Source organism: Vanellus vanellus (genome assembly GCF_965231255.1).
Source record: "Vanellus vanellus genome assembly, chromosome: 26".
Taxonomy (NCBI): Eukaryota; Metazoa; Chordata; class Aves; order Charadriiformes; family Charadriidae; genus Vanellus; species Vanellus vanellus.
In genome coordinates, this window is record NC_138931.1 from 518,573 (window position 1) to 544,187 (window position 25,615).

Genomic DNA, 25,615 nt, shown 5'->3' on the forward strand with positions numbered 1-25,615 from the left:
GCGGAACGGGGAGGGGGTCTGCAATGCTGCCGCAAGCAGAAAGGGATCTGCGTGGTTTTGTCTGTAAGGATCCTGGGGGAGCTGGTTCAAGGCAACACGAGTCATTTTTTTCTATCTGAACCAATTTCAGAAGGCAGATAATGTTTTATTCACCTTTTTTAAAAAGCTATTTTATTTTTTGGCCAGTTAGCCAAGGAAAACCTGGTCCTTGACTTTGATAAATGTCTCTCCACCATCATAAAGTACTTTTGCATACTTTTTATTGCAGCTAAAACACTCAGTGTTTGGGAAGAGGCTTATTGTTAGGCTCTGGATAAAAGCCACGAATGTTTGGCAGTGCTATCTGCAGAATATATTCAAGGTTTTTACTTCTGCACAAAATCCTTCAAGTCGCAGGGATTTTTTCCATGGACTTCACTCAGGTCAAGATTTTGATACGCCTTTGAGTTGTAGGTTTGTCCTTGAACTCTCTGGCAGCCCCGTGCAGTCGTTCTGCAAACGGGCTCAGAGAATGCCACTCGGGCGAAGGTGGTTGGGTGTAAATCAGAGCCTCCCAAAAAGCTTGGCAGAGGCACAGGGTCCGATGGCTCACGAGCACATTTGTGAAATGATAAATTGTGTCTTGTACTTTGCAGTTTGGAGAAAGGGAGAGAAAAAATGCGTCTGGATTAGAACTTTTTTACCATTCAGGATGGCAGGTGAATTTTAAATAGAAACCCAGTTGGAGAATATGTCCAATCTGGGAAGCATAATTTGACAATTTTCTCTTTCCTTTTGATTATGCAATGTCAAAGCAGAAACAGTAGCAGGTGGGGAAAGTACCTTGAGTTGTGTCAAGGCATTGTGCGATGTTTACATGCCAGTGTTCGTCTACTTCCTTGAGGCGTAAAAGCACCTTTCCTCTGCAAAGACAATAGAAATCCACTTTTTCGTCTGCATGAGCATTTAAAAAGATGGAATTGTTCCCCGACGCTGTGGGAGAGCAGCAGGAACAGGGCAGGAGAAGCTGCGCAGCCGCCTGGTGGGGTGCATTTCCCGGGAGGGCGCCGTGCACTGCATGCAGCTGGAGCCCTGCCCGCACCGCGGGGCCACGAAAGCCGAGTCATGAGCCGCGCTGCCGCGACCCGCTCCTCCTGGCAGGCTCTGCAGCACCGCGCCGTAGGGGGGCTGTTGCCTGCGAAAGGGACGTCCCCCCCGGGGGACACCCGGGTGCATCTCTGCTACCCCGGGCGCGTGGGACACCTCTGAGCACTGGGATCAGCATAGACTGGTCGGTGTGGGGCTGGGCCAGCCGAGGGACCCCAGGTGCCTCTGAACGCCCTCCCTCGGGGCAGCTCCAGGACCGCTTCCACCTTGGGGTGTGCGGACACGGGGTCCTTCCGCTTCACTGCCGCATCCTCTCAGCCGCTTCCAAGCGTTCACGTAGTTTCTTGCGACCATGGGGAATGTCTTCCCCCAGAGCCATGGGGTCCTGGCCCCGGGGGCATGGCCGGAGGCAGCCCCCGGCAGCACAGCACCCGGTGGGAGGGAGGTGGGGAGCAGGCAGGGCGCGCAGGACCCCCGCAGCCACCTGCTGTGGCCGGGAAGCTGCTCCGCATTGTGTCCACCCTGCTGTTGTGCAAACCAGTCGCTTTAGCGTGAGTCAGGGAGCCCCCCCGGCCCTGGGCCCACGCTCGGGCACTGGGAGGAAGCGGGTTTCCCACGGAGGAGGATGCCGGTCCCTCCACTCGCACGATGATGCTCGCTGCGCGTGGGCGCCAGGAGGAGCGGAGTCAGGGAGGTGACAGCTCGCTGGCTCAGCTCTGATTCACTGCCCGACCCCCCACCCTGCCTGCCGGGGAGCCATGCGCCATAAAAACCTCTTGGCATGCTGGGGAGCCCACGGGCCAGCTCTGTGCCAGCCCTCTCTGCTCCGAACCCCCCTGTGCCCTCCTGGAGGCCCTCGTGAGCCCCCGTGCAGAGCAGAGGTGCAGATTAACGTCACGGAGTAACTAATCCCGTACAAGATGGTGTTTAGGTTTTGATGCTTTAGCTACATCTCGGTACCTTGACATCCCCTGTAAGCGGTGGCTTCTGAAGTGCTTACGGTTGGATAGCGATGGCTTCACCGCTGACCAGAGCAGAGAGCACCGTCGTGCCCTGCCACGTGCACCGATTCGGCGCACAGCTCCACGGAAATAAGGGGTTTTCTCAGGGCTGTGTATTAAGATTCTGGTCATAGTCTAACTTTTATTTTTTAGCAAAGATATATGGCGTCTCCTGTTGGCTCCAGTATTTTGGAGGCTTTTCTTCTCATAAATAGCCTTATCTATCACTTCAAAGTGACACTGTAGCATCATTGTACTGCATGTGAGGCATTCGTGCTTTGAAACCCCAGACCAGCTCTTTTCCATGAAAACCATACTAACCCAACTATAAATCTCACCGCTTTATAGCTCTTCACTCGCATTTAGTGTGCTTTATAGTGGAGGTTTTCCTTTTGCAGCCACAGATGAAATACTCTTCATCTGTGCCCGTGGTCCTGCCCTGCGCTGAGCCCTCTGGCGCTGAGCCGGGTTTGCCCGCCTGGGCACCGTGGTGCTCGTGCTGCTCCTTGTCCGGGGAAGGCTGCACGGGTCCGTCTGCCCGGGGATGATGCTGAGCCACCCCTGCTCCCCATCCCTGTGCCCCCCCTGCCGGCAGGGGGGTTTCCCCCGAGCCCTTGGCACACTGGCGGTGTGCTGTGCCACTGCGCCCAGCCTGGTCGGGTCTGGCACCGGACGGGCATCGTTCCCGCTGGAGTTTTCCCATGCAAGGAGAAAATCTACTCGCTGCCTGTCGCTCCCCAGCAGAGCTGCTGCCGGCCCCCGACTGCTCCCCCGGTGCCATGGTGGGGCGGGTGGGCACGCCGGGGAGGGGGTGGCTTTGCCTTGCCCGGGGCTGGCAGACGCCTCGTGTGCGGGTGCTCTCCTGAGAGTGCCAACTAGCCTGGGTGCACCCTGGGTGCTGAGCCGCCCGCTTGCCAAGGAGAGTCTGTACCTCCGGGCAAAACAGATGTGCGGTTCAGCTGAACAGTCAATTTTTAACTTGCCCCATTGCTCAATGGCTCGGAAGGGAAACTTGCCCGGGAGGTGTTGGCGTTGACTGGAGCACCCCGTCCCTCCGCACACAAACACTGCTGCGTGAGGTCTGGCCCGGCTCCGCTGTGGACTCTGCTCATGTTGTGCACATTTGTTTTCACCAGAAATTCGAAGGTCGCAGCACGGGGTGTTCAGACGCTGGGGAACGTCCCATCTCCTGCCGAGCACAGTGGACAGGCGGAACAGCACTGTTGACTTGTCCCATGGCAGGACGGTGGCAAGAGCAGCTTTTTGGAGAGCTGGGGATGGCTGTTTGATGGGGGGACACATCGTGGGACCTCTGCGCTGTCTGCTGTAACTGACCCCCCCTTTGCTCTGGGCTGTTTCTTTCCCGCACCCTGCGAGCTGCTCCCCACCTTCCCCGGTCTGTCGAAGCAGAGCTTGTCCGAGAAAGGTTCCTGCCTGTTTTCTGTCCCGGCTTTCCACGGCTTCTCCCCAGCTGCCTGCCGGGGGGACCCCACCGGCGCGCTCCCGGGCACGGCCGCTGGGGCTGGGGGTGCAGAGCCACCCCGCCGCCGTACCACTGTCTGCGGCAGAGCATTAGAAAAGGTAGATAAAATTAGCCGTTCGGACGCATGTTCCTCAGGATGCCGGGACAGAGGGACACCCAGTACAGCCAGTTTGACTCATGGAGAAGAATTAATGGAAACGCCCGGCTCCTGCAGGGAGGAAATACCTTGAACAGCCTTTTCCTCCGTTTGTTGCGTGGGGAGGGGGACAATGGGCCCTGCGTCTGGCGGGAGCGCTGCCGGGCTGCCCGGCAATGCAGCGCGCGCGCCGACAGACAGCCGGTCTGCGGCACCGAGCGCGCAGGAAGGGCCCGGCACAATGCGGTGACCTGCCCTCCCGCACCTCTTCTGCACCGCTACCCGCGGCGCTTTGCTCGGCCGTACCCCCGCGGGCGCCGCGGCGCCGGGAGCCCCGAGCCCTCCGCCGGGCAGCCCCGGAGAGCCGCAGCAAAGGCAGCGCCATGAGGGTGAGGGGCATGCGACGGCTCACGTTTGTACCTCGAACGCTCGTTGACAAACGTTTCATAACAATTAATTGCAATTTACTCTGAGCCCACTGCGAGATGTGCTGCAGTGCAGCCCAAACCTGCCAACACGGCAAACAGGCTGCGACCAAGGAAAATCGCCTTTTTCCACTGTAAAAATCCAATAACCACATAACTTTCTTGTAAGTGGCCGTTATTTATCAGGGATACCACTCGGGCCGATAATTTAAATGTAATGAGACAAGAGGGACTGTAAAGTCCCTAAGTCACCAGATCTTATCAGTCACATTATGCAGACGTCTGTGAGCAGGACTGTCTGGGCGCTCTGGGACGTGCCCCCAGCAACCGCTTCGGTCGGTGCTGCTCTCGCTCTGCCGCAGCCGTGGCCTCCTTCAGATTCACTCTCCACGAGGAAAGTGAGCGGCAGACGATGCATGGGTCTCCCCGATTGCAGGCAGCGCTGGGCTGTGGGTGGCCACAGGGAACCGGAGGGACCGTGGCACGAGTCAGGGCGCTGTAGGTGCCGCCGGCCGGGCTCGGGGACGTCCCCGTCCAGGGGAAACGGGCGGCTGCAGCCCTGAGCGGGACTGTCACCCCTCGCAGACCTGTGCCTTGCGGTCCTTCCCGCGGCACACCTCGGCCCCTTCGGAGCGGGGCGCGGGGGTTGGCACGGGGGCCAAGCGAGTGGCGAGGCTGTGACAAACCCACGGCTGGCCCGGGCGCAGGGGGTGCGCTGGGGAAGGCTCGGGGGTCCGGGGCAGGGGAGAGGGGCGAGCAGAGCCCCGGCAGCAGAGTTGGGGAAGTGGGAAGCAGCAGGACAGCATAAAGCACTTTGGGTACCCTCCAGGGGTTTCGGAGAGCATCCTCGTGCAGGGTCAGGGGTCCCGTGGGGTAACACACCCCAGAGGCAGACGGATTTGGTGGCGGCATCGCCCCGCTGGTTTCTGTTTTGAGTGTTTGTCACCCAAGGAATGGCGCTGATGGGAAAACCCACCGGAGCGGCAGGAAGGGCGCTGCATCCCAAATGCCCGGAGCGGCGGGAGGGGTGGTGCGGCAGTGTCCCGGGCTGCGGGCGGCCGCTCAACGGCCCCGTTTGGCCTTTTTTGGAAACAGCCTGTTTGAGGCACTTTGTGTCACTATGGATGGTTTCGTGGGGATGTGTCACCAGTGGGTGACACGGCTGCAGCCGAGTGTGGGACACCGCGCTGGAACAGGTCGAATGCCGGAACACTGGCAGCTGCCTCCCGAACAAGTCCCACGCCGAGGAGGGTTTTTCTGAGCGAGGGGAGATCAGAGAAGCCTTTGGGGGTCCTTTCAGAAAGGTCCATCCCAATCCAGGCGTGACTCCAGCTCCCTGTGGTCATCCCGGGAGGAGGGACCGCCCGGCATCCCCTCCCCTGCCCCAGCGGGGTCTCTGCAGCCGACGCTGAGCCTGGGACACACGGCAGCCCGGGGCAGGGGCGGCCGGGGGGGGCACTCAGCCTCTTGGCCCCCCCGCTGTGGCGGAGGCCACAGACCCTTCTCCCACCTCCCGCTTTCGGGAGGTCGGTGCTGTGCCCGCGGCCCCGGGGATGCGCGGGGGAGCGGGTGCTGCTCCGCACACTGGGCACTGCGCTCCCCAACGTGGGGCTCTTGGGCGGTGCTTGGCTATGCTCTCCGTGCTATAAATAATGACAATCATCCATTCTATTAAGTAATTTAAAGGATTATTTCTAGTCTCCCTGCCTTATCGGCAATTTCGAGTTTTGACTGTAGGCAAAAAAAATGCAGCTGGTCTATCGTTCTTCTGAATTGTTTTATCTTTGTTGCTCTAAGCAGAGTCATGGGAATGTTTTTTTCTAAACCAGCAGGTTATTAGAGGACATACTTATAAATAACTAGTCTTGGCTATTTTTAAGTATTTTCAACATAGTCTATCATGGTAGTATGGCATAGCTTGCAGAAAAACTGAGTCTGTTTCTGCTGCCAAAGTGTTCATAACTCACTTCTGTTTCTTTGGATGATGGGGAGCCAAGTCCGAGCGTTGCAGAAACGGCCCGAGCCCGACGCACCGCACCGCACCGCGCGCTGTGGCTCGGAACCGGTCAGCTCTGACACCGATTTTTCTGTTGCGCTATTGCAGAAGATGTAATTCTCCTTTATTACATGGGGGAAACTAACAGCTGAGTCCCATTTACAATTAAATTTGGTGAGGCCTTTCTGGGGATGCCAGAGCCCCCACAGCAGCCGTGGGTCGCGCTCTGGCGCTGCTGGCGCGGGCGACGGGCGATGGGCTCGGGGCAGCCGGGGCTGCTGCCGGCTCTGGCACCGGGCTGCCAACTGGCGCTCGGGAATTACGGAGAGGTGCGGGTAGTCCGCTCTTGGAGCCTCTACGGAATGGCCAGAACAGTATAACCCCACTCCTCCAGGAGAACTGAGCATTTCAGACAAGAGAAATTACATTTACTTCATAATTTATTAAATTTCAGATTGCCATATGCAATAAATTATAGTCGGTATAATAATAACATTGTCATAAAATATTACCATGAAGTACTTGTCTAAAAGCTATTGTAATCTATACAGATAAGAACTGTAGTTATGATATTTAGATTTTTCTTGTTAATGGGAAGTGAACAAAATATTAAGGAGCTTCACAGTAAGTTCAGGGAAATACGTCATTATTATTGCTTCGGTGCAAACAATTTATACTGCACACATACAGCTTGAGAAAGAAAAGGTACAGTTGCGTAGTGTGTCTCTGGAGCGAACGCATTCCCTGAAGGTTGAGTTTACCGCACCCGTATGGTGCACTTATATGCATTTTAACAAATGCAAAGTGATCCGCGATCAGCGGCTGCTCCGTCCCTGGAGCCCCCCCGCTGGCAGCAGCGAGGCTCGGCCGGGCTCGGGCTTCGAGGGAAGGAGTTTGCGGAGGCAAAGCACGCAGTCAGTAGACACCGAGTCCCTCAGAAGGTCTCGGGTCGCGCCCAGGCGCGGGGTTTCCCCTCGGCTCGGTCCCACGGCCGCCCGGGAGCCCGGCTGCCCCCAGACGGGGCTGCCCCCCCTCGGGGAGCCTCTGGCTGCCACACTGCCCATGCTGCCGCCCGCACCGGTGCTGCCGTCGGTGCTGATGCTGCCGCCCGCACTGGTGCTGCGGTTCGCGCCGCGGTTTGCTGCGTGCGCGGTGGGGCTGAGCCCCTGCGGGCGGTCTGTCAGGTCCCGTCCCGTCCCGTCCCGCCAGCGGCTCGCGGGGCAGCGGAGCGTGCCGCGTGTGGTAGGAGGTCACAAACAGTCCCGTCCTGAAATGTTCTCCTCCATTTCTGCTGCCTTCGCCCGTTCAGTGGACTTTAATGGAGTATTTCCGAAATGTCAGGAACTGCAGCAGCTTGTCTTTTCGCCTCTGCTTTAGTGCCATTAGCGCCCTCGTTTTCTCCTCCAAGTCCTGGTCGGGGGCGAGGATTATCTTGGCTCTTTCCTCCGCCTTCTTGTCCCCGGAGTTTTTGAAGAGTTTCTGTAGGGACTCTTCGTTGATGCTTTCAAAGATGTTGGCCACGGCTTTCTTGCGCAGGGCTGTGTCGAAGCGGTAGCCGTGCACCGAGGGGCTCACTCGCAGGGATGTGGACATGGCGGGAGTTTTGTAGCTCCTCTTTGCTTTCATCTATGAGGGGAGCTGCCGGGTTTGCCCTCGGGTCGAGTCGGAGGGATCGGTGCTGCGCTGACTCCCAGGACTGGTATTTAAAGGCAGTCTGGAGAAAAAGCCGGAGGCTCAAGTTACAGTGATGAGATCACGCTGATGTCAACACTGAATAGTCATCGGCGAGTTTAACAGTTGAGTTGCCAACTTTCCTCTGCCGTGCAGCCACGGCGAAAAGTTTCCTGTGTTTCTGCGATGGGGACGGGTTTTCTTTGACCCGGTGCGGAACGGGCTTCACGCAGCTCCAAGCATCGCTGGGGGACTTTGAGCCTGGCCTTTTGTCACACACGGAAAAGCTCTGCGTTCGGAATATATGATACGTAATAAAATAGACAGTTAGAATTCCAGGTGAGAGCTGTTGCAACACTAGCAAGAGGTGGTAGCTGTGAGCCTGTCTGTGTCCCGGTCAGCAGAAGTACAGCAGCGCAGCGGGACCTGCTCGGGTCGGGCACGGGGTGCTTTCTGCTGCCTCCCAGGTGATACAGGTCGTGTTTAGCGCTGACAGCACCATATTTTCTATTCGGCAAGTGGTTTACCAAAGGCAGCTGATGCATAATGGCCTCTGAGGTGACTTCCCCGGGATGTCACACCGCAGAGCTGCCCGTGGCCATGCTCTCCCCAGGGCAGCAGGTGACACCTCTCTGCCCCACGGCGCACATGGCACTGCAGCAACAGCACCGAGCAGTGTGTTGCCCTGCTCCTGCCTCAAGCATCCTTTTTCCTTAGTTTCTTGCTGACCGGTGCAGTTCCTCCGCTCCAAAAGAGTGTGTGCTCTCTCCACCCCACCCTCGGCGACGCCAAGCCCTTGGGCTTAGTCATACGGTTTAGTTTGAAGCCGTCCTGTGGTGAGCAGGGAGTTGGACTCGGTGATCCTTGTGAGTCCCTTCCGACTCGGGGTATTCTGTGATTCTGTGAGTCCCTCTCGCTGAGGCCGTGGACGTGGCATGGCTACCTGCAAGGGGCCGGCGCTGGCCACTGGAGCGTCTTGCTGGGCTTGGAAATCTGGTATTACTGAGCACGACTGCATCTGGCCCAGAATGGCGGTGCGTCCGAAAGTCACTTGAGCCCAGGGAGCCGGACATAAGTGTATTTGGGATAGTGGCTTAAAAGCGGCCGGATGCTTCAGAGGCACTGTTTGGGAAATTAGCTGCTTGTTTACTGGTTGTGTTGGTGACCCCTATTACTCATCCTTACTGAAGAAGTCCAGAAAGAGCCTCTGTCCCCACGCCAGTTTGACCAGCGGCCCCAGGGGGTTTCCCTTATTTACTGGAGAGCTGTGGAGGGGATCTCTGACCGCAGCGATGAGCAGATCCAAAGTATCATCACCCAGTTGTGTGTTGTTCCATATTCCCTTTAAAACTTCAGTTCCTTTGGACAGAGCGGGGGGATGTGTCTGAGCGCAGCCCCTGCAAAGCCCCCCTCCTGTGGCCAGTGGGAGCCACGGGAGAGGGAAGAGCACCTGAAGTCCGTGTGCCCGGCGGCTGTGCCGGCACAGAGCCGAGAACGGGATTAATGGTGAGCTGTTGCTCTCCCGGCAACGCGCAGAGCCTGCTCCCCAGAAGGACTGCCGGTCCCAGCCCCATCCAGGCTCTGCTGAAGCCCCGGCTGGCCGGCGCTCGCCGGGCTTTTATCTTTCGGAGAGGGAGTGGGCTGCGTGTCGGTATTTGACCGCTTCCCTGTGCGGGACCTGGGGAATCATCCCTGAGCGCTGGGCGCACCCCGGCACCGCCTGTGCCCTGCCTTCACCCGCATCCCGCCCCAGGACCGGCGCTCCCCGTGGTTGCCGGGACTTTGCTCCGCGCCATTGTGAAGGCGGGAGCTCTCCCTGCACGTGCCGGACATTGTTTCCCCCGATTCGGCATCGCTGCCATTGTACGGGTTATTTTTTACAAGCTCGTCTGGATTTCTTTTGTATGTGCTGGCTGTTATGCGCTTTAATGTGTAAACAACTACTTTGCAAACCCTGTGATTCTCCTTCTGCCAGAAAGACTTAAAAGCCTCTCGCTTCGCTGCAGTCTTGCCGAATTGGTGCGAATTACACATCAGCCGCTGTTGGCTCAACATGTGCAGGGCTGGTAAATCCACCCTGACAATAGGATCTTTTTGATGCGGCTGGCTCCCGGGGCTCTGCCGGTGAGAGAGCCTGGTGTTTTACGGGCTCGCAGTAACCTGAAGTACGAGGGGGGAGCAGCAGGAGCAGGGGCGGCGCTCACGAGGGGTCCCCTCCTGCTCAGGGGGAAAGCGCTGCCTGGGGCGCTGCGGGGGGAACCTGCCCGGAAACGTGCCCGACCGAAACGTTGGATGTACTTTGCTTCGCCGGACAGATAATAGAGAGTACTTAGGGCAAAAAATAGTGCCAGGAGAGCGGTGCTGTGGAAAACGAGCCCTTCTTTTGCCAGGCCGGGTTCCCCCGGTCGCACACAAGAGCGATGTTAACCTCCACCTGGTTTTCACCGCTCGCGTGGCCCGTGGAATCGTTCTGCAGGTAATTGCAGAGAGCTGGCTGAGAGAATAAGTTAGCAATATTTGTGGAAGATACGAGCTCAGAAAAGTATCTGCCATGGAAACCAAGAATAAAGCTGATGCTTTGGGAGTAAGACATCAGAAAGCTGCCAAGATGAAGCACACGTTTTCGTGTGAGCTCATCTCGCACTGAGCGGTAACAAATGTCTTTGCCCCTTCGAGCTTCTCTGCCCACTCTGTATAAATTTAGTTGTGCTCAACTCTGACTGAGAGATGAAACATGCCTCATCTGTTTTTTCCAGTAATTTTTGTTTATATCAGTCTTTTAATAGTGCTTTCCCAGTAATGCCTAGGAGGAATTATTCATGTGTTGGATTGGAGAGAAACTTCAGACAAGATGCGATTTCCATCACAGCTCTCCCGCTATTACTGTATAATTGCTTCGTGAAGCGCAAACGCTCTGTTTCACACATTAATGGGAGGATTAATTCCTATCTCCTCCGTCTCTGCAGAGCAGCTCGGCCACAGCCCTAATTGCGCTCTGCTTCTGACGACACGTGGGGGTCTGGAGTGCTGCAGCCGCGGGGGCTCTTCTTTCGGGGGACGGGCAGGATTGTGCCCGGCTCTCGGGTGCGGGGCAGCGCAGCGTGCCGGGCGCCACGCAGGCGTCCCCTGCCGGGTCCTGGCCATGAAGTGCTTCTGAGTTCTTGCAGGCTAAAGCGCGCCTGCGGGCCTCGCGATCAGAGCAAGCAGCCGCCGGAGGGCAAGGCTCGGGGAGGAGGGAGGGGGGCTCAGGTCTGCGCTCCGCCGGCAGCGCACAACCTGTTTGAATAGACCCGGAGGCATCTCTGGCTCCGAGCTGGGAATTGCCGGGGGATCCCGCCGGCACGGGTGCAGGAGAGGGGCAGGTAGAGCGGCATGCTCGCCCAGCCAAGCTGTCCCCGGCTGGGAACGCCGCCGGCCCTGCGGGGCGATGGCGGGGGGAGGTAGTGGGGGGCCGGGGCTGCCCTCTGCCGCAGCGGTGGCTGGAGCAGCCCCTGCCTTTCCCGCAAACTCTTGCAGAGAACTTCGTCTGCATTTATGTAACTGTCCAAAATCACTCCAAAGAAGGTAATCTGGGATGCCTCCGCGCTTTGCTGGGGCATGTTTTGCATAGCTTTCCTTTCCCTGGCCTGCCTAAGCCTGCAGGGCTTGCAGCACCGCGCCGGTACTGATGGATGCAGCGGTCCCCGAGGAGAGCATTGGTGCTGCAGAGACCCTTCCAGCCATGGGAACGTTCAGCCACTGAGCCTTTGGACGGGCATGGAGAAGGCTTTGGGGCAGGAGAGGGAAGTGAAATGATTGCCTTAAAAACATATTTATGTGCTTTGTCTTTAGCATATATAAAATCTGAGAATCCGAAATGCCTGGGAGCCTCAGAGCATCCCTTCTCTGCCCATCCCCTCCCTCGCTACGTGTGTTCCACCTCGGGCTCGCTCGCAGCCCGCGCCGCTTCCGCCGGCCGGGGAGGCTGGGGAGCCCCCGCCCCTCTCTGGAGCCGCAGACACCGCTCCTTCTGTTCGCTCTCTGCTGGGAAATGTGCCTGAGACGGAGCGCTCCGCAGCAGCCACAGCTGCAGGATGGCTGTAAGGTCAAAGAGGGACTGGTTCATCGTGTTCCTCGTGGAATCTGAATTCCTGGGAATTTGTCAGCCATCCAGGTCGTGCGAATGGCAGCGCCCGCCCCGGCTCGCCAACCTCCCTGCCGGCGGCTTCGGCCAGCTCTGGTCCTGCGCCCCTCTCTGCGCAGCGCGGGCTCCACCGGGGCTTTTCTGTTTGGTTGGTCGGTGGTGGGGGGTTTCTGCAGTTGTCTCTTGTGTAGAGCACGTGGGAACGCTCGCCCCAGATCTCAAGGCCGGACACTGTGTGCCCTTTGCTGACAAAACCCGAGAACTTGACTTGCCTGTGCGTGTTCCCTGCGGTCCCCAGGTCAGATGTGCGGTACGGTGGATGCACGCTAATGGCAGTTCTGCCGCAGCTCAGTTGCTGGAAAGTAAAGACGTTTCTCAGACAATCCTGCTCACACAGCTGCCTGCCCAAACAGCAGAAAGCAAGCTCTTGGCTTTCAGACAACAGAAGCCACGATTAAGCTGGTTACATTCCATTGGAGAAATTTTTAATGGGGAAAAAAAATTGCACCGTGTCCATTTAATACTTGTCTTTATCCTGCCTGTGGAACCGAAATTAGCTGCTGGATTCCGGGCCGCAAAGGCAGGCGTTGTTATACCAGGCATAGGCTGCACGGCATGAATTCTGCGCTCCAGCCTCCCGCAGCCGAGGGGAGCAGCAGTATTTTTAACGGACGTCTGTCCCTCGGCTGCAGCCGGCGGCTCCCCGCAGCGCCCCCCCGCCCCGTGCCTCCTCCCCTTCGCCCGTAACCTGCGCGTCTCTTCTGCTGACACGTGGGAAAATGGGCAGCAGCCGGTGCCAGCCGGGCCAGTCCTGCACCCGGTGGGAAATTTACCCTTTTAAGGACAGCACAGGCTGCGGATGAGTTACAGAAAATCATTTTTCCTGGTGTCGGCGCAGTAAGAGGAGTCGGTAAAAAGTGTCAGGGGTGCAAAGTGAGAGCAGAGCTTTGCCCCTCGCTGGTCCCACTGCGGCTTTCGGGCAGCGCGGCGTGTCCCCGCGGGTGGGTCCGTCCCTGGTGGGTGACACCGAGGTGCAGGTCGGACTGGCTGGAGCGAGGGGGGCTGTGGCCTCGAGCTCTGGGGACCGGCACGGTCCCGCAAGGCAGCAGGGAGGCGCTGGAGCTGCCTGGCCGGGGCACCGCTGCCGCTCAGCTGCAGGAGCCGAGCATCGCCCTGTGCACGGAGACCATATAAGAGTAAAGTTTGTGGTATTACTGATAATGAATGTCTCCTCATTTCTCATAAATTCTCTGCTAAATGTACGATCACCGAGTTAATAATGCAGTGCAGGACATAATGAATAGCCAGCTACAGTAAGTAAATCACGCCTGTTAAGAAACAGAACAGAAACAGAAAATTCTGGCACTTTTAGAAGGCAGGACCCTTTTAAAGAAGCCCCGCGTTCAGCAACACGTGGCTGAGGACACGTCGACTTCTGGCACGCGATGTGTGCTGCCGCGGGGGCCGGAGAGGCTGGGACCGGGGGGAGGCTGGCTGGCCACGGAAGCCTCGGGTGGCTTCTCCCGTTGCCTGGGGCTTCCCGCAGCCGCCTTGCGAAGGGACGCTCTGGCTGCGGTGCTCCCCGCTTGTCGTGGGCGATAATTACGAGAGCGGCTGGTGGCAGATTGCCAGCCGGAGCACGCGGTACGGCTGAAAGCCGTGTTGAAAGAAGGCAAGCCGTGTTCAGCGGGGACGCAGGCGGCGGCAGGCAAACGATGCGCTCGGGGCACGTGGGCAGGGCAGCGGTGAGCAGGTTTGCTGGGGGCCCGGAGGGTCCCCGGAGGGGTCTGGGGTGACCCCGCAGCCGGGCTGCTCCGCCAGAGGGGTGCCGTGCGCTGGCAGAACCAGCGCCCCGAAACGGCATCTACCCGTGGCGTTTGCGGTCCAGCCCACCGTGTCCTGCTATTCCCACGGGCACCAGGGAAAGTATTTTAATATCCTGACTTCAGCATCTTCCGCCCGGGTCAGCAGGACGGAGCACGGCAATGAAAGTTTAGACTTTCAAGCGCAAACACCCTTTTTCTTTCTCTGCTGAATTTCCTGTTTGATCTTCCTGAAGGTCCCCGAGTCCCCCTCGCCGGAGAGGGGTGAAGGCAGAGCCGTCTCCAGTTGTCAGACAGCTCATTGTCTGCTGCCGCGGGGACGGGCTCACGGGAAATCCTGCCTCGGGGCTGGGACGCGGCGCTGGCGCGGGTCATTGTCGCAGCCCAGCCCACGGGCAACGGCACCAGACACACGTACCGGCGCTCAAGTGTCCCCCTCGTCAGGGCTCTGCCCAGCCGCTTCCTCTGCCGCAAAAAGGGTGGCAGACAGGATGCGTGCCTTTGTCCTGCTCCGGCTTCTGGGGGCCCGTGGTGCCCCCCGTCGCTGCAGCGGCTGCAGCCCAGGGCTGTGTACGGGGGTCGGCGCCGGATCGTGCAAACCGGCATGGCACAGCCTGCCACGGGGCCGGGGAGGGGGTCCTAAAGCGGGAGGAGGGGGGAGGCAGAATGGCGGCAGCGAGGCACTGCGGGGGGGTGTTAAGCTGCTGATCGGCGGTACCCGGTAAAGGCTGTGACGGTGCAGAGGACATTCCGGGCTCGGCAGCGGTTCACCAAAGGCTGAGGGCTGGTGGTCTGCCTGGGACCGTGACCCAGGGGAAAGCCCGGGTGACTTCTGTGCGATGCTGCGACTCTGCGAGCGGTCCAGTGTGGCTGGGAACCAACCGAGGGGCCGTGCCGGGACGCGAGAGAGGCAGTTACAGAGGCAAGGCACCTTCACGCCGGTGCGCCCAGCCTGAAAACCGGTTTTGGTCTGCATCTGCTGCTTATGTGCCTGCTCCGAGCCAATTGCTGGGTCGCAATAAGGCTATTTCCCAGCTCTGGGGCACGGGCCGTGACCGACCCCTCACGCTTTTGAGGCAGTTTTCAGTTCTGATTTGCAAAGTGCAGTGCTGGTTTGTGACCCACCCACAAGCAAATTAAGGAGCATTTTCCCCGGTGGGGAAAGAAGCCCCGCGCTGTGCGGAGGGAGCCGAGCCGGGTCCTGGTTCGGAGGGAGAGGCTGTGCTAGCAGAAAACCTGCAAATTCAGTTCCTTAATCTCGTGGCAAAGCGAAAGGGGCACGTGGCAGAGGTAGCGCGTGTCCTGGCTGCGCCTCGGGGACGCGCAGCGCGTATCTGGTGGCAGCGTGCAGTCGGGGCTCGGGGACACGTACCCGAGTAACGCTGGGAGAAGAAAACTGATAATCAGAGCTGAGGGAAACACCCCGCCTGCGCCTGCGGGGAGTTATCAGGAAATCAGCCGATACGTACATTGTGTGGGAGATGAGCCTGGAACCGTGGTGTTACCAGCCCTGCGCTTCATTCCTCCGGTAACAAAAGAGTTCCTCGGAGAGAACAGATGGTGTTTGCCTCCCTCCCGTCAAGGGCGGCCCGACAGCTTTGTAGCTGCTAGAAAAGCAATTTCTGCCATCCTCCTCCCATCACCGCTGCCGTCAGCGGGGCGGCACCGCAGCCCCAATCCCCCGCAGCGCCCTGCCCGCACCCTGCCTGCGGCAGCGCCCGCCCGGATCGCAGGGCTGGGGGTTGGGGACGGGCTTTTGGGGGGTGGGCTTTGCACGCTCAGGCCCTGCCGCAGACCCCCCCACGGCACACCCGGGGCTGGCCGTACCCGCAGCGCTTCGGGGGGACGGGAGCTGTGCGGCACGGGCGTTGCGGGGGTTTGCGACCCACACAGCCGCCGGAGCCGGGCTCGGGCTGCTCCCCGGAGCGCTGCGGCTGTTGATGGGGTTACAGCAGGTTACTGAACTTGCGCCAGCGGTTGTTTTCCCCAGCAATTTGCAGCGCACGTCAGCTCCCGCTCCGAAGAGCAGTGGCAGGGCTGTAAAGCCTATCTCCGGGACAGAGGCGAGGCGGGCGGTTTCGGGCGCCGCGCCGGCGTCGCCTGCCCAGCCGAGGGCCGTGCCGGGCAGCACCGGGGCCGGGGAGAGTCCTGCCACCCCAAAATCACCGGGAGCGCAGTGGGGCACGGAGCTGCTCCGCACGGCCGCAGAGTGGGAAACCCCCCGAGGGTTCCCGGGCACAGCCCGCTGGCTGCCTCGCTCCTTCAGCTCTCGGGTGATGCGTTCCCGCGGTTTCCCAACAGTCATGTTGCCTAATTGGTATAATCTAAGTGACCGATGCCTTGTTTACAAGGAAGCCTTGTCTTTGTTCCCCAGGTCTGCCCTTGAATCCTTGTCAAGTGTCCGCGCTGGTTTGTGGGTATTTCGGTCTGTCTGCGTGGGGTTATTTATGCAGGCGGCTCAAACAAACCAGAAGCTTTAGAGCTGCAAGTTTATCTCAGCCCTGTGTAGGAGGGGAGGAAAGGGGAGAGAGGGTACTGTGGGGACGTGTATAGGTACAGTGAAAAGTGCTTTGCAGCCCCTCTGGCAGAAACCCGGCTGATGAGCAGACGGCCAATTGAGTGTAGGAGCTGCGACTGCTCCGGCTCTGATCCGCCACAGGTTCGGCGTCAAACTAGAAACCAGCCCGGCGCACAGTTTGTGCTCTGAGGATGTCGGCGTCTGCCCAGGAGAAGTAAATCAGATTTGTCTTTATGCCTTCATTTGGGAGAGAAACCCCCATCACGAGGGTCCGGCTGAGACTCGCTGAGCGGAGCGGGGGCCGGCCCCGACCCCCTCTGCCCCTCCGGCTTTGGAAGACGTCCGGGGAGAGAACGGCCTCCGAGCTGCCTATTGGCTCTTATAAACCTAAGCTTAGCTACAAGTGGTCATGTAGGTTGTGCTCTTTATTTATTCGGTGAAATTGTTGTACATGTGCTGCAGAGACCTCACTGCGGGGGCGCCGGGCAGTGCCGGGGCTGCTCCTGCGGCAGCGCTGGGCTCAGCCGCGGCTGTTACTTCTCTGCGCCCACAGTCGCTGCCCCGCGGCGCCGGCGTGGGCCACGTCGGATCCCCGGGCAGAGGCCGGGCAGCACGCAAAGCGTCTCAGAGGCGGATGGAAGCGCTGATGCTGCTTCCAGCCGCGTCCCCTTTCCCTCCCTTCTCTCTTACATAAGAAACCCTGAAAGACAAATGGGTCAAAACAAGGATTTTTCAATCTTGCTGGCGTCCTGCCGGGCCTGGCGTCAGAGCTGTGCGTGACACAACCTCCCACGGCCCCCGCCACAGACACAGTGTGTCATTAATGGGCCAAAACACCCGCGTGGAGCTGTGTGCGTTTTCCATGATACGCGAAAGGGCCATTCAGATGGAGACCACCGGGTGGAACAGCTCTCGTGTGGGTCGGCCGCTGCTGATCTGAGTGCACTTGAGAGTGCCCGGATTGCCCCGAGCTGCTCCGCGAAAGCATCGAGGAGGAAAAACTGAGCGGTGCCCGTGTTTTTGGGAGCGGCGCGGGTGAAGGCTGGAAGGGCAGTGCCGGTTCTGCCCCTGCGGTGGGGAAAGGGAAACTCAGGGTTTGGGTATTGCCGTGAGTGTGGGTGGTCGCTGCTGCTCCTTGAGACAGGAGTTGCCGTGTGAGCGGTGTGCGCTGACGCGGCCACGCGTTAGCGGCTCCGTGCAGGAAGGGGCCGGGGCGCGGGGATGCTGCGGGGCGGTGGGGACGCGTACGCCGCTCTGACGTGAGGCGCAAGTGAAAATAAAATGCGCTGTCTATCAGTAAACAGTGCCGAGCGTGATGTCAAGCTAAGGAGGTTGGTGAGCTCATCTGCAGAACCCTCTCCGTGCAGAGAGCTGAATCAGTTCCGGCCGCGATGAGGTTCATGGAAGGAGTGTTTCCCAAGGCTGTTTAGGGAGATCTTACGGAGAAAGTAAACAAAACCCAGTAGATGTCTGACCCCAAACCCCTGCCCCCCCGCAGGCCTCTCTCATGATGGCAGCAGCGGAGGGGAGAGGATCCCGGTGCGGCGCAGGGGACAGCCCTTGCCCCTCTCGCAGGCACTGGCGAGCCTCGGGCAGCCGCCTGCGGGGTTCGGGATGGGGCGGACAGGAGCTGCCCCATGGAGCTGCCCCACAGAGGGATGCTCGGGAGCAGAGCCGGGCCCCTGCCCTCGTGTGCAGCATCGCCCTTCGCCCGCACACCACCGCCCACCCCCGGAGCTCCCGGGTTCCGGAGCATAAGCAGCGTGCCCGGCCCCGGCATCACCGCCAGCGCACAGCAGCGACGGCCTGGGGGTGCTCTCAGGTGCTGCGTTTGGCCGGCACGCGGGTAAACACCAAATCTCTCGTTCAGCAAATGACTTGGGAAGAGAAAGGATGAATCGCCGCGCTACCCGCCCCTGGCCCTGCAGGGACCGTGTCCTGACTCACCCCGGCTGCTCCCGGGGCATCCCGCTGCGAGCGCGCTCTGCCCTGCCGCTCCTCGGCGGAATAGTTTCCTCGGGGACCTCTTCTCCCCCCGGGGCTGCGGGGCTCCTCTCTGTTGAGGAAACTTCTTTGATCAGGAGAAATTAAACCAGGAAAATATTTTCCGTTTGTGTCAGTATAAAAATGGCTCAAGCCAGGCGTGATTGATTGCCGAAATAAGTCGGAGCAGCCCCGGTGCCGTTTCGGAAGGCTTCCTACTGTTCTTGCGTACAGTAAACACAGAATATATTTAGCAGCAGAGCCCAGCGTGAGACAGCCTCTTACTGCAATAATAGCGGCGGCTTGTCTTTTTTTCCTTTTTTTTTTTTATTTTTCTAAGAATTCGGTTTGACAGAGCGGCTGGGACGCCAGGTAGGGGTTGCCTCGTGGGCTCGCCGTGCCTGCCTGCACCGCCAGTGCCTTTGTTTGCCCGTGTTTACCCGGGCTGGCAACCGCGGGCCGCGGTGACTAACTCCGCAAACAGGCGTTGGGACGGACGGGGCGCTTCCTCTGCGTGGCACCGGCGACATGCCACCGCGCCGGCGGTGGTTAAACCCTGGCTCCTGGCGTGAGCGGCCGCTCCGAGCGTCAGGGCAATCGTTCCCAGCCGTCCACCCGCTTCGCTCCCCTTCGGCCGAGGGTGCGCCCCGCGGCCGGCGCCGGGGTCGGGGCTTTGGGGACGGCACTGCTGCACCATGCCACCACGCCAGCGGGCCCGTGTGGCAAACACGGCACAGCTTTCCACACGAGGAAAGGTTTGCAGAAACGGGGTCCGCCCGACAGCATCACCCCCTCGAATCCTCAAGTGAGGACCCAGTGGAGCTGCGGTAAGAGGCGAGCGAAAGGACAGGGATGGTGGTTTAGTGCAAATCCTCGTGTCAGACCCTCCAGTGAGCCCCAACTGTCCCAAACACAACCTCGTGGTATTATACATGCAAATGATGGCCATGATTTATTTATTGGAAAACCCATATTTCGTAATAATGCACTTTCTCCATGGTATTTATTATTCAAATTACTCAAGCACATCGTCATAAACCAGGAACCCGCTGTGCTGGTCTCTGAGCAAATACAGAAGGAGACAGCCCCGGCCTCGGAGCGTTTGTGCTCAAAGCCTGTGGGTTTCATCACCCTCCTCCGGCTGTGACCAGCCCCGGAGCCGCTCCGGCAGCCAACGCGTGCCCGTGCCCGGCCGGGGGAGCCGAGCCGGCTGGGGGACTGGGGGACGGGATGGGACGGGACGGGATGGGGGAACCGTCTCCTCCCCTACTTCACTGCAGAGCAAAGGATGCCCAGAAGGGGGGATTAAAGCAGTCACTGCTGGTTTCTTGTCCCCGAGCACACAAGGTGTTCCTAGGCCACAGCCGTGGCGTATTTTCTATGCTCCCGCGGTGTGTGCAGGAGAGGAAGGTGCATGGCAAACCCCTCTCGCCCGGGCGCGGGTGTCCCAAAGACGAGGCTGCAAACCAGCCCTGTATCCCGCCACGCACGACATTGCTGCTGTGCGTTTTATGAACAGGTCGGTGGTTTCTGCTGTGTCCCAGAAACCCGTAAGTCCCCGGTGCCAGCGGGGACACAGGCGTTGCGGGCGGAGGGCTCGGTGCGGCGCTGCGGGCAGCGGGGGCTGCAGCAGGGGTGTGCAGACACAGAGATGTTTGTAGGGCAAAGGCCTTTGTCAGGACCTGTCCTGGGCTTGTTTCCGGACTGTGTTTGCCCCACACAAAGCTGTTTTTATCCTAATGCTAATGTTTTGGTCTCCGGTTCCTTTTATTTCCAAGCAGCATTAACAGCGCGCTGGTTTGTAAGCGCCGGCCGCGCATGGGGGACTTCAGGGCTCGCGGTAAAGCCCTTTCCCAAAGGTCCCTCCGGGTGTCCGTCCATCTGGTGACTCGCTTTGCACCGGTGCCGTTTCCCAGCACCGACCGTCCGTGGGAAAACATGACAGCACTTCTCTGGCGCCGGCCCCGCTGCCCTTGCAGCTTCCGCGCCGGCAGGAACGCGCGGTGCGGGGGCTGCAGCGAGCGAGCGTGCGGCGGTGTGCGCCAGCCCCGGGCACGCGGCCCTTGTCGCTGCGCCCCAGCGCCACTGCAGCGCTGACACTGCAGCTGTACCCATCACGCGCTGCAGCATCGAGCCAGCGGGAGAGGGGAAAGCGTTAGGATTCAGCAAACGGCGGCAGCTACGGAGGTGAGGGAGAGCGCGAACGCAGCCCGCACAGATGGAGCGGAGCAGAGCAGGGGAGGGATCCTCGTGCCGTCGGCAGACGGGGTAGAGCCGCTCGCCTGCCTGGTCTAAGACAGGTCTAAAGGCAAAACAACAGGAGAAACCCAGAGATTTACTGGAGGTCACACAGGGAGCAGAAGTGATCCTGTTCCTTCCCTGAGCGCGAGTTCCTCCGAGGCTCGTCGTGCGCGGGGTGGCATGTCCCAGTGCCACTTGGGCAACGAGCCTACAACAGGAGCGACGCAGCAGGTGGAACAGGATGATGCAAACTGCAGAACAAAAAAATCGTTGGCAAGGACACCTGTGACTGCCTCGGGGCGCTGCATCCGGCGCGTCCCCAGCACAGCGGTGCCGGTGGCCCTGGGCCGGGACAGCCCCGTGTTCACCGTCTCTGCAGCGATGGCTTTTCAGTCTGTTCTAACTCCCCTTCCATATTAGGTGTAATTTAGCAGCTCCTCTCTCCTCCTCCCTCTGTGCTGTAATTAGCACTTCTTGGCTTGAGTCATGTCCTTTAATCGTATCTGGACTGCAGTCACTCCTGCCACGGTGAGTAATCCCCCGCGCAGAGATAAAGCCCTCCGCGTTTCTTGTGCTCCTGCCAGGTGCTGTGTTCAGAGGGACGCGGTGCTCAGGGCGCGCGCCCGATGCGACGCCGGGCCGTGGGCGAGCAGCAGTGCCAGAAAGAAGGTGAAGGCAATTACTGTCTGTGCCCTCCTGTCCCCCCCAAGGGGGGAATGGCAAAGCAAACTTGGTTGTTATTAATAAATTGCGTTGAGACCTGTGGCCAAGCCGTGCAGGAGAGGAGAGCCCGACTGGGAGAGGAGCACTTGTCCCGAGGTGGTGTCCCCACGGCCCGTGTCCATGGCAGGCGAGCTGCTCGCCCTGCCCGGCGTGCCGTGACCTCCGTGCCCAGGGCGACGTGCCGAGCTGGGACAGTCGGTGGCCACTTCCACAGAGATGTGCTGGTGGGCTGTGGGGGGTTTGAGCTCGGGCGTGAAGGGCAGCGTGAGCGGCCGCCCCGGCCGGTGTCCCTCCAGAAGAGCCCCGGGACGGCCCCTGACCGTGACGCGGGGACAGCCGGGGCCACCGGTGTGAGAGCTTTGGGGGCTTATTCTTTTCCAGGGCACAGTGAGCGGCTGTGCAAGCAGGGCAAAATTCCAGCGGATAGAGAAAGCTGAGGATAGAAATGAGCAATCCTGGCAGACACACTCCGGGCTGGAGCAGGCGGCAGTTGAGATGGGACCCTCAGGGTTGTACCAGCAGCCAGCGATCCCGAGATGGGGCTGCGGACCTCCCGGACACTTAAGGAAAGTTGACCATGAAATGTTTTATAGCTTATGAGGAGCTCGTAAGGCAGCCAGGACCCGGATAATGGGGGATTTTAATTACTTGGATATTGATGGACATAATAAGTGTGCAGCAAACCACAAAGGGAAACCTGTGGCTAGAGGGGAGAGCGAGATTGATCTATGCACAGCATGTTAAGTAACCTAAATCGTTCGGAGCCTCTTCTGGCCCCAGTTCCAGGAGCAGAGCCAAGTATGATAAATAAGGTCGGGGTTGGGAAGTGTCTAGAATACAAATGTTTGTATTCTTGTTCGATTTCAAATATTCACGGGGACAAAAGCGGCAGCGGGAGTCGCAGCAAAGCGCTCGGCTGTGTCTGCCTGGGGGAGCAGCCCACCCCCAGGAAAGCTGCGAGTGCCCAGAGGCATCCCAGGAACTTTTGCCCAGATTTGCTGCGGCGGAAGGTGACCTGGGTGAGACGCGGGCAAGGCGAGGAGGGAGCCAGAGGCCAAAGCAATTGAGGAGAAGGACGGAAAGTCTGAGCAAGCAGCGTGGGTGGGATGGCGGCCGCCGGGCTGGGCACGGCACGGGGAGCGGAGGGGAGCCCGGCGGGCAGGGCTGGCCACTGGGCTGCGGGCAGGTCCCGGGGCCGACCAGGGCTCTTGTGAGCTTTGGTGGCATCCAAGGTGTGCCCAGGAGAGGTCTCCTCCTGCCACCTCGGCTGCGCACCAGGCTTCCTTCTCCATCACACGGGTCCGACCGTCGGCCATCACGAGGGAAATCTCTGCTTAATCAAAGGGGGTGACGTGGTGTCAAGAAGAAGGTGGACACCCCAGTGCGGGGCTGGGAGTGCCGTGCCAGGGCTGCCGGGCACCTCCCGAGCTGCAGATTCGCAATGGAAATGTGTGCATCAGCGCTGCGGGGGCAGCGCCTCTGTTTGCAGTGATAAGATAGTTTTCTGTGTGGGTGGCACTAATTTGGGTCTGTAGCTGCTGCTCTGGCTGTGGCCGAGGGCTGTGACATCCCTCTTGGCTTTACATCAGCTCCCCGGCAGGCGTCTGTCCCGGCTGGCCCAGAGGATGCTGCCGCGTTCGGGAGGTGATGCAAAATCCAGTCCTTGTGCCTGTGGAGCCCGGGCAGGTAGTGCCCTCCCAGGACACGCTGCCGTGGGCCCTGACCGCGGAGAAGTGCCTCTGGGAGCTGAGGTCTGGGGGCAGCCGCTCTGAAAGGGGGGGTCTGCTCTTTTGCTGTTTTCCTCTTGCTGAAAGAGCATTCACTTTATTAAAGAGCGGCAGAAATGGGCTTAACCCTGCCCAGCCCATCGCAGGCTGTCTCGGGTGTCCCACGGGCTCAGGTTGTCCCGGCTGGCGTCTGGGCTGGGGCTGTGTCACAGCTCGCTTTCCAAATTTCCTTTGCTCATCGTATCGCTGCCGGTGGCAGAAGGGCAGTGCCACCCCGCGAGGGCTGGGTGCTGCCCGGGGAATGGCTGTGGGCTCAAACAGGGCGCAGGGGACCAGAGCAGCAGAGACCGAACATTGCTGCTACACCTGTGGCTCCGTAGAGGTGATGGAGAGCTGTGGCTGGGCTCGTCCCGGGCTCCCCCGGTGCCTGCCCAAACGAGCCCTTCAGAGCAGAGCAGGACCTCGGTCCCACAGACCCATCTCGCTGCGTGGCTGCGAACAGTCCATCGCAGTGCGGTTCCTTTGCGGCATGCAGAACGAACGCCAGGCACCCTGTTATTCTCAAACGTAGTGTGGCGTTTTTAGGTACGGGCGTAAATTATTTAAATGCAATGTGCTTCCAGTTGTAATGCACCTGAGACCTTAGATGTCTGTGCCTTGTGATCAGTATTAGACAGCAGTGGTTTGGAAACAGAGAGAAATCAAAGCTCTCGTGCAGCAGCTGTCCCAGCCTGCCAAGGGAATAGACGGGAAGGGTCTGTGCATCCCTCTGCATCACTGTCTGGGTGCTGCGAGTGCGGCAGGATCCTCCCTGAATCGGCTGTAAAGGAGCTGATTAATGCGTGTGCTGTCGCAGGATGCGTCGCTCACAAAGCACTTGCTAAACTCAGCTCCAGTGCGGTGAGCCCTTGCTGTCTAATTTGCTGACCTGGGAACGCCGTGGTCTGACTCCGTTTCTGCGCAGTTTTTAGGCACCTTCCTCATCCCCCAAAAGTAATGTGATGAAGGTGAGCGTGCCCACCGGTGCGGGGTCACCCCTTGGCTCTCCAGAGCCCGCCGGCACCTCTCCTCTGGTTTCCCAGCTCCCCCTTTCCCTTCCAAGGCAGCACAAATCCTCCCTCCTTCCTCCCGAGTCGGAGCGTTGCTGTGGTTCTGTGGGCAGCGTGTGTGGGGCACGGCCCCGGCGCTGCGCCAGGGTTTGCAGCAGGAACGGAATCCCCCCCGGGGCCCTTTGCCCCTTCCTGGCGCCGGCATCGCTGCTGGCCAGAGCGGGGTCGGGCACGTCGCAGCGCGCGCGGAGCCCACGCATCCCCGCTGCGGTGCCAGCCCGCGCCGGCTCCCGCGAGCCCGGATGGGATTTTTCACTTGGTCAGAGTGGGGTGGGTTTTTTTCCCCCTCTAAATTTGCTGTTTTCCTGAAATGGTCTGAAATGTAATAGACCAAGACAATCATCAGAATGAAATATTTCCTACATGAAATATGCAGCAGCTATTCAGAAACAAAGATGGAGCGGAATGAGGGCTGCCAGGCAAAGATTTAAAGGTGCTGACACGTTCCCATAGGTTGTTTACCGAAGATCTCTCTCCTAAGCCCCAGTTTTAAGACTGCCTTTCAAAAGAGGGCACAAAATAAAATTTAGCGAGGAGCTTTAATAATTCAAGCTGCCGCGTGCTGAGGTTTTTGTTGCCCTTATGGGAACAAAACCTCATTTCAAAGGACCTTGACTCTCTTCTGATGGTGCGGGAGAAGTGGCAGTGCCAGAGCTATTTTTGCACTGAGACACTGATTGGGTGTGAAGTCTGTCTGGGGTGGCTGTGCCAGCACAACCTGGGCAGGCAAAACAGAGGCATATGGCCTCATTTCCCTAAAGGTGCCGATTCCAAGGAGTTTGGGGGTGCTGTCTCTCTGTAAAAGGGCACCCGGCATTAGGAAGAGAGCCGAAGCACTGCTCTTGGTGCAAAGCTCTGCCCGCCCATCCCGGCACGGCGGGGAGAGGCGAGCCCAGTGCCGCAGGCGGGGGCTGGGAGCGCTGCCCGGGGGAGCAGCGGGGACCCCCGAGCTGCGGGGCTGTTTGCTGCTCTTGCTTCGTCCGCTGCGGTGTCTGTAGCGTAGCAGCCTGTGTCGCAGGTCCCGGGCTGAGCTCGGCATCGGGCTGGGTGCTGGTCTGCTGCAGACACCTGGTGAGGACCACGGGTTCGTCGGAGGCGTTTTTCCCTTGCTGGCTGAGGAAACCACGTGTCCCCTGCCACAGCCGGTATTGCTCGCTGAGACATCAGAAGGTGAACCCCGTGCGTGCCCGAATGCTGCAGCTTTGCCCCTGTGACATCCCGAGCCCATAATACATCAGGAGCTGCAACGAAGCTGCCAATGGAGAGCAAAACCGTGTGCCCTCCTGCAGCATCTCCGAGCCAACAGCAGCCTCCTTGGCACCCTGCGCTTTTCCCACGTGCTCTGCTCGCTTCTCCCGTCCACTTTCCCCTCTCGGTCGGGTTTGAGCGACTGCAGCATCATTGCCATGGCTGCAGAGTTGGTGTTTGGCAGCAGACTTCCCCTGTGAGTAATTGTGGTCCCGCTGCAGACGCAGCTCTGTGAGGCAGAGGCAGCTCTGGGAGATCTCTGCCTGTTACTCAAACCAGGAGTGGGCACTTCAGCAGTCAAAACTGTCTTGTGCAGGAAGAA

General features: G+C 59.5%; 1 protein-coding gene across 1 annotated transcript; it reads right to left on the reverse strand.

Moving 5' to 3' along the window:
• Positions 1-6,555: 6,555 nt before the first annotated feature.
• TCIM (transcriptional and immune response regulator) lies at positions 6,556-7,790 on the reverse strand. Its single transcript, XM_082495654.1, has one exon. The coding sequence runs from the start codon at positions 7,751-7,753 to the stop codon at positions 7,433-7,435; it is 321 nt and encodes a 106-aa protein (XP_082351780.1). The 5' UTR covers positions 7,754-7,790; the 3' UTR covers positions 6,556-7,432.
• Between the last annotated feature and the right edge of the window lie 17,825 nt (positions 7,791-25,615).

Coding starts and splice junctions, on each gene's coding strand:
- TCIM (XM_082495654.1), bottom strand. CDS start 7,753: ATGAAAGCAAAGAGGAGCTACAAAACTCCCGCCATGTCCACATCCCTG.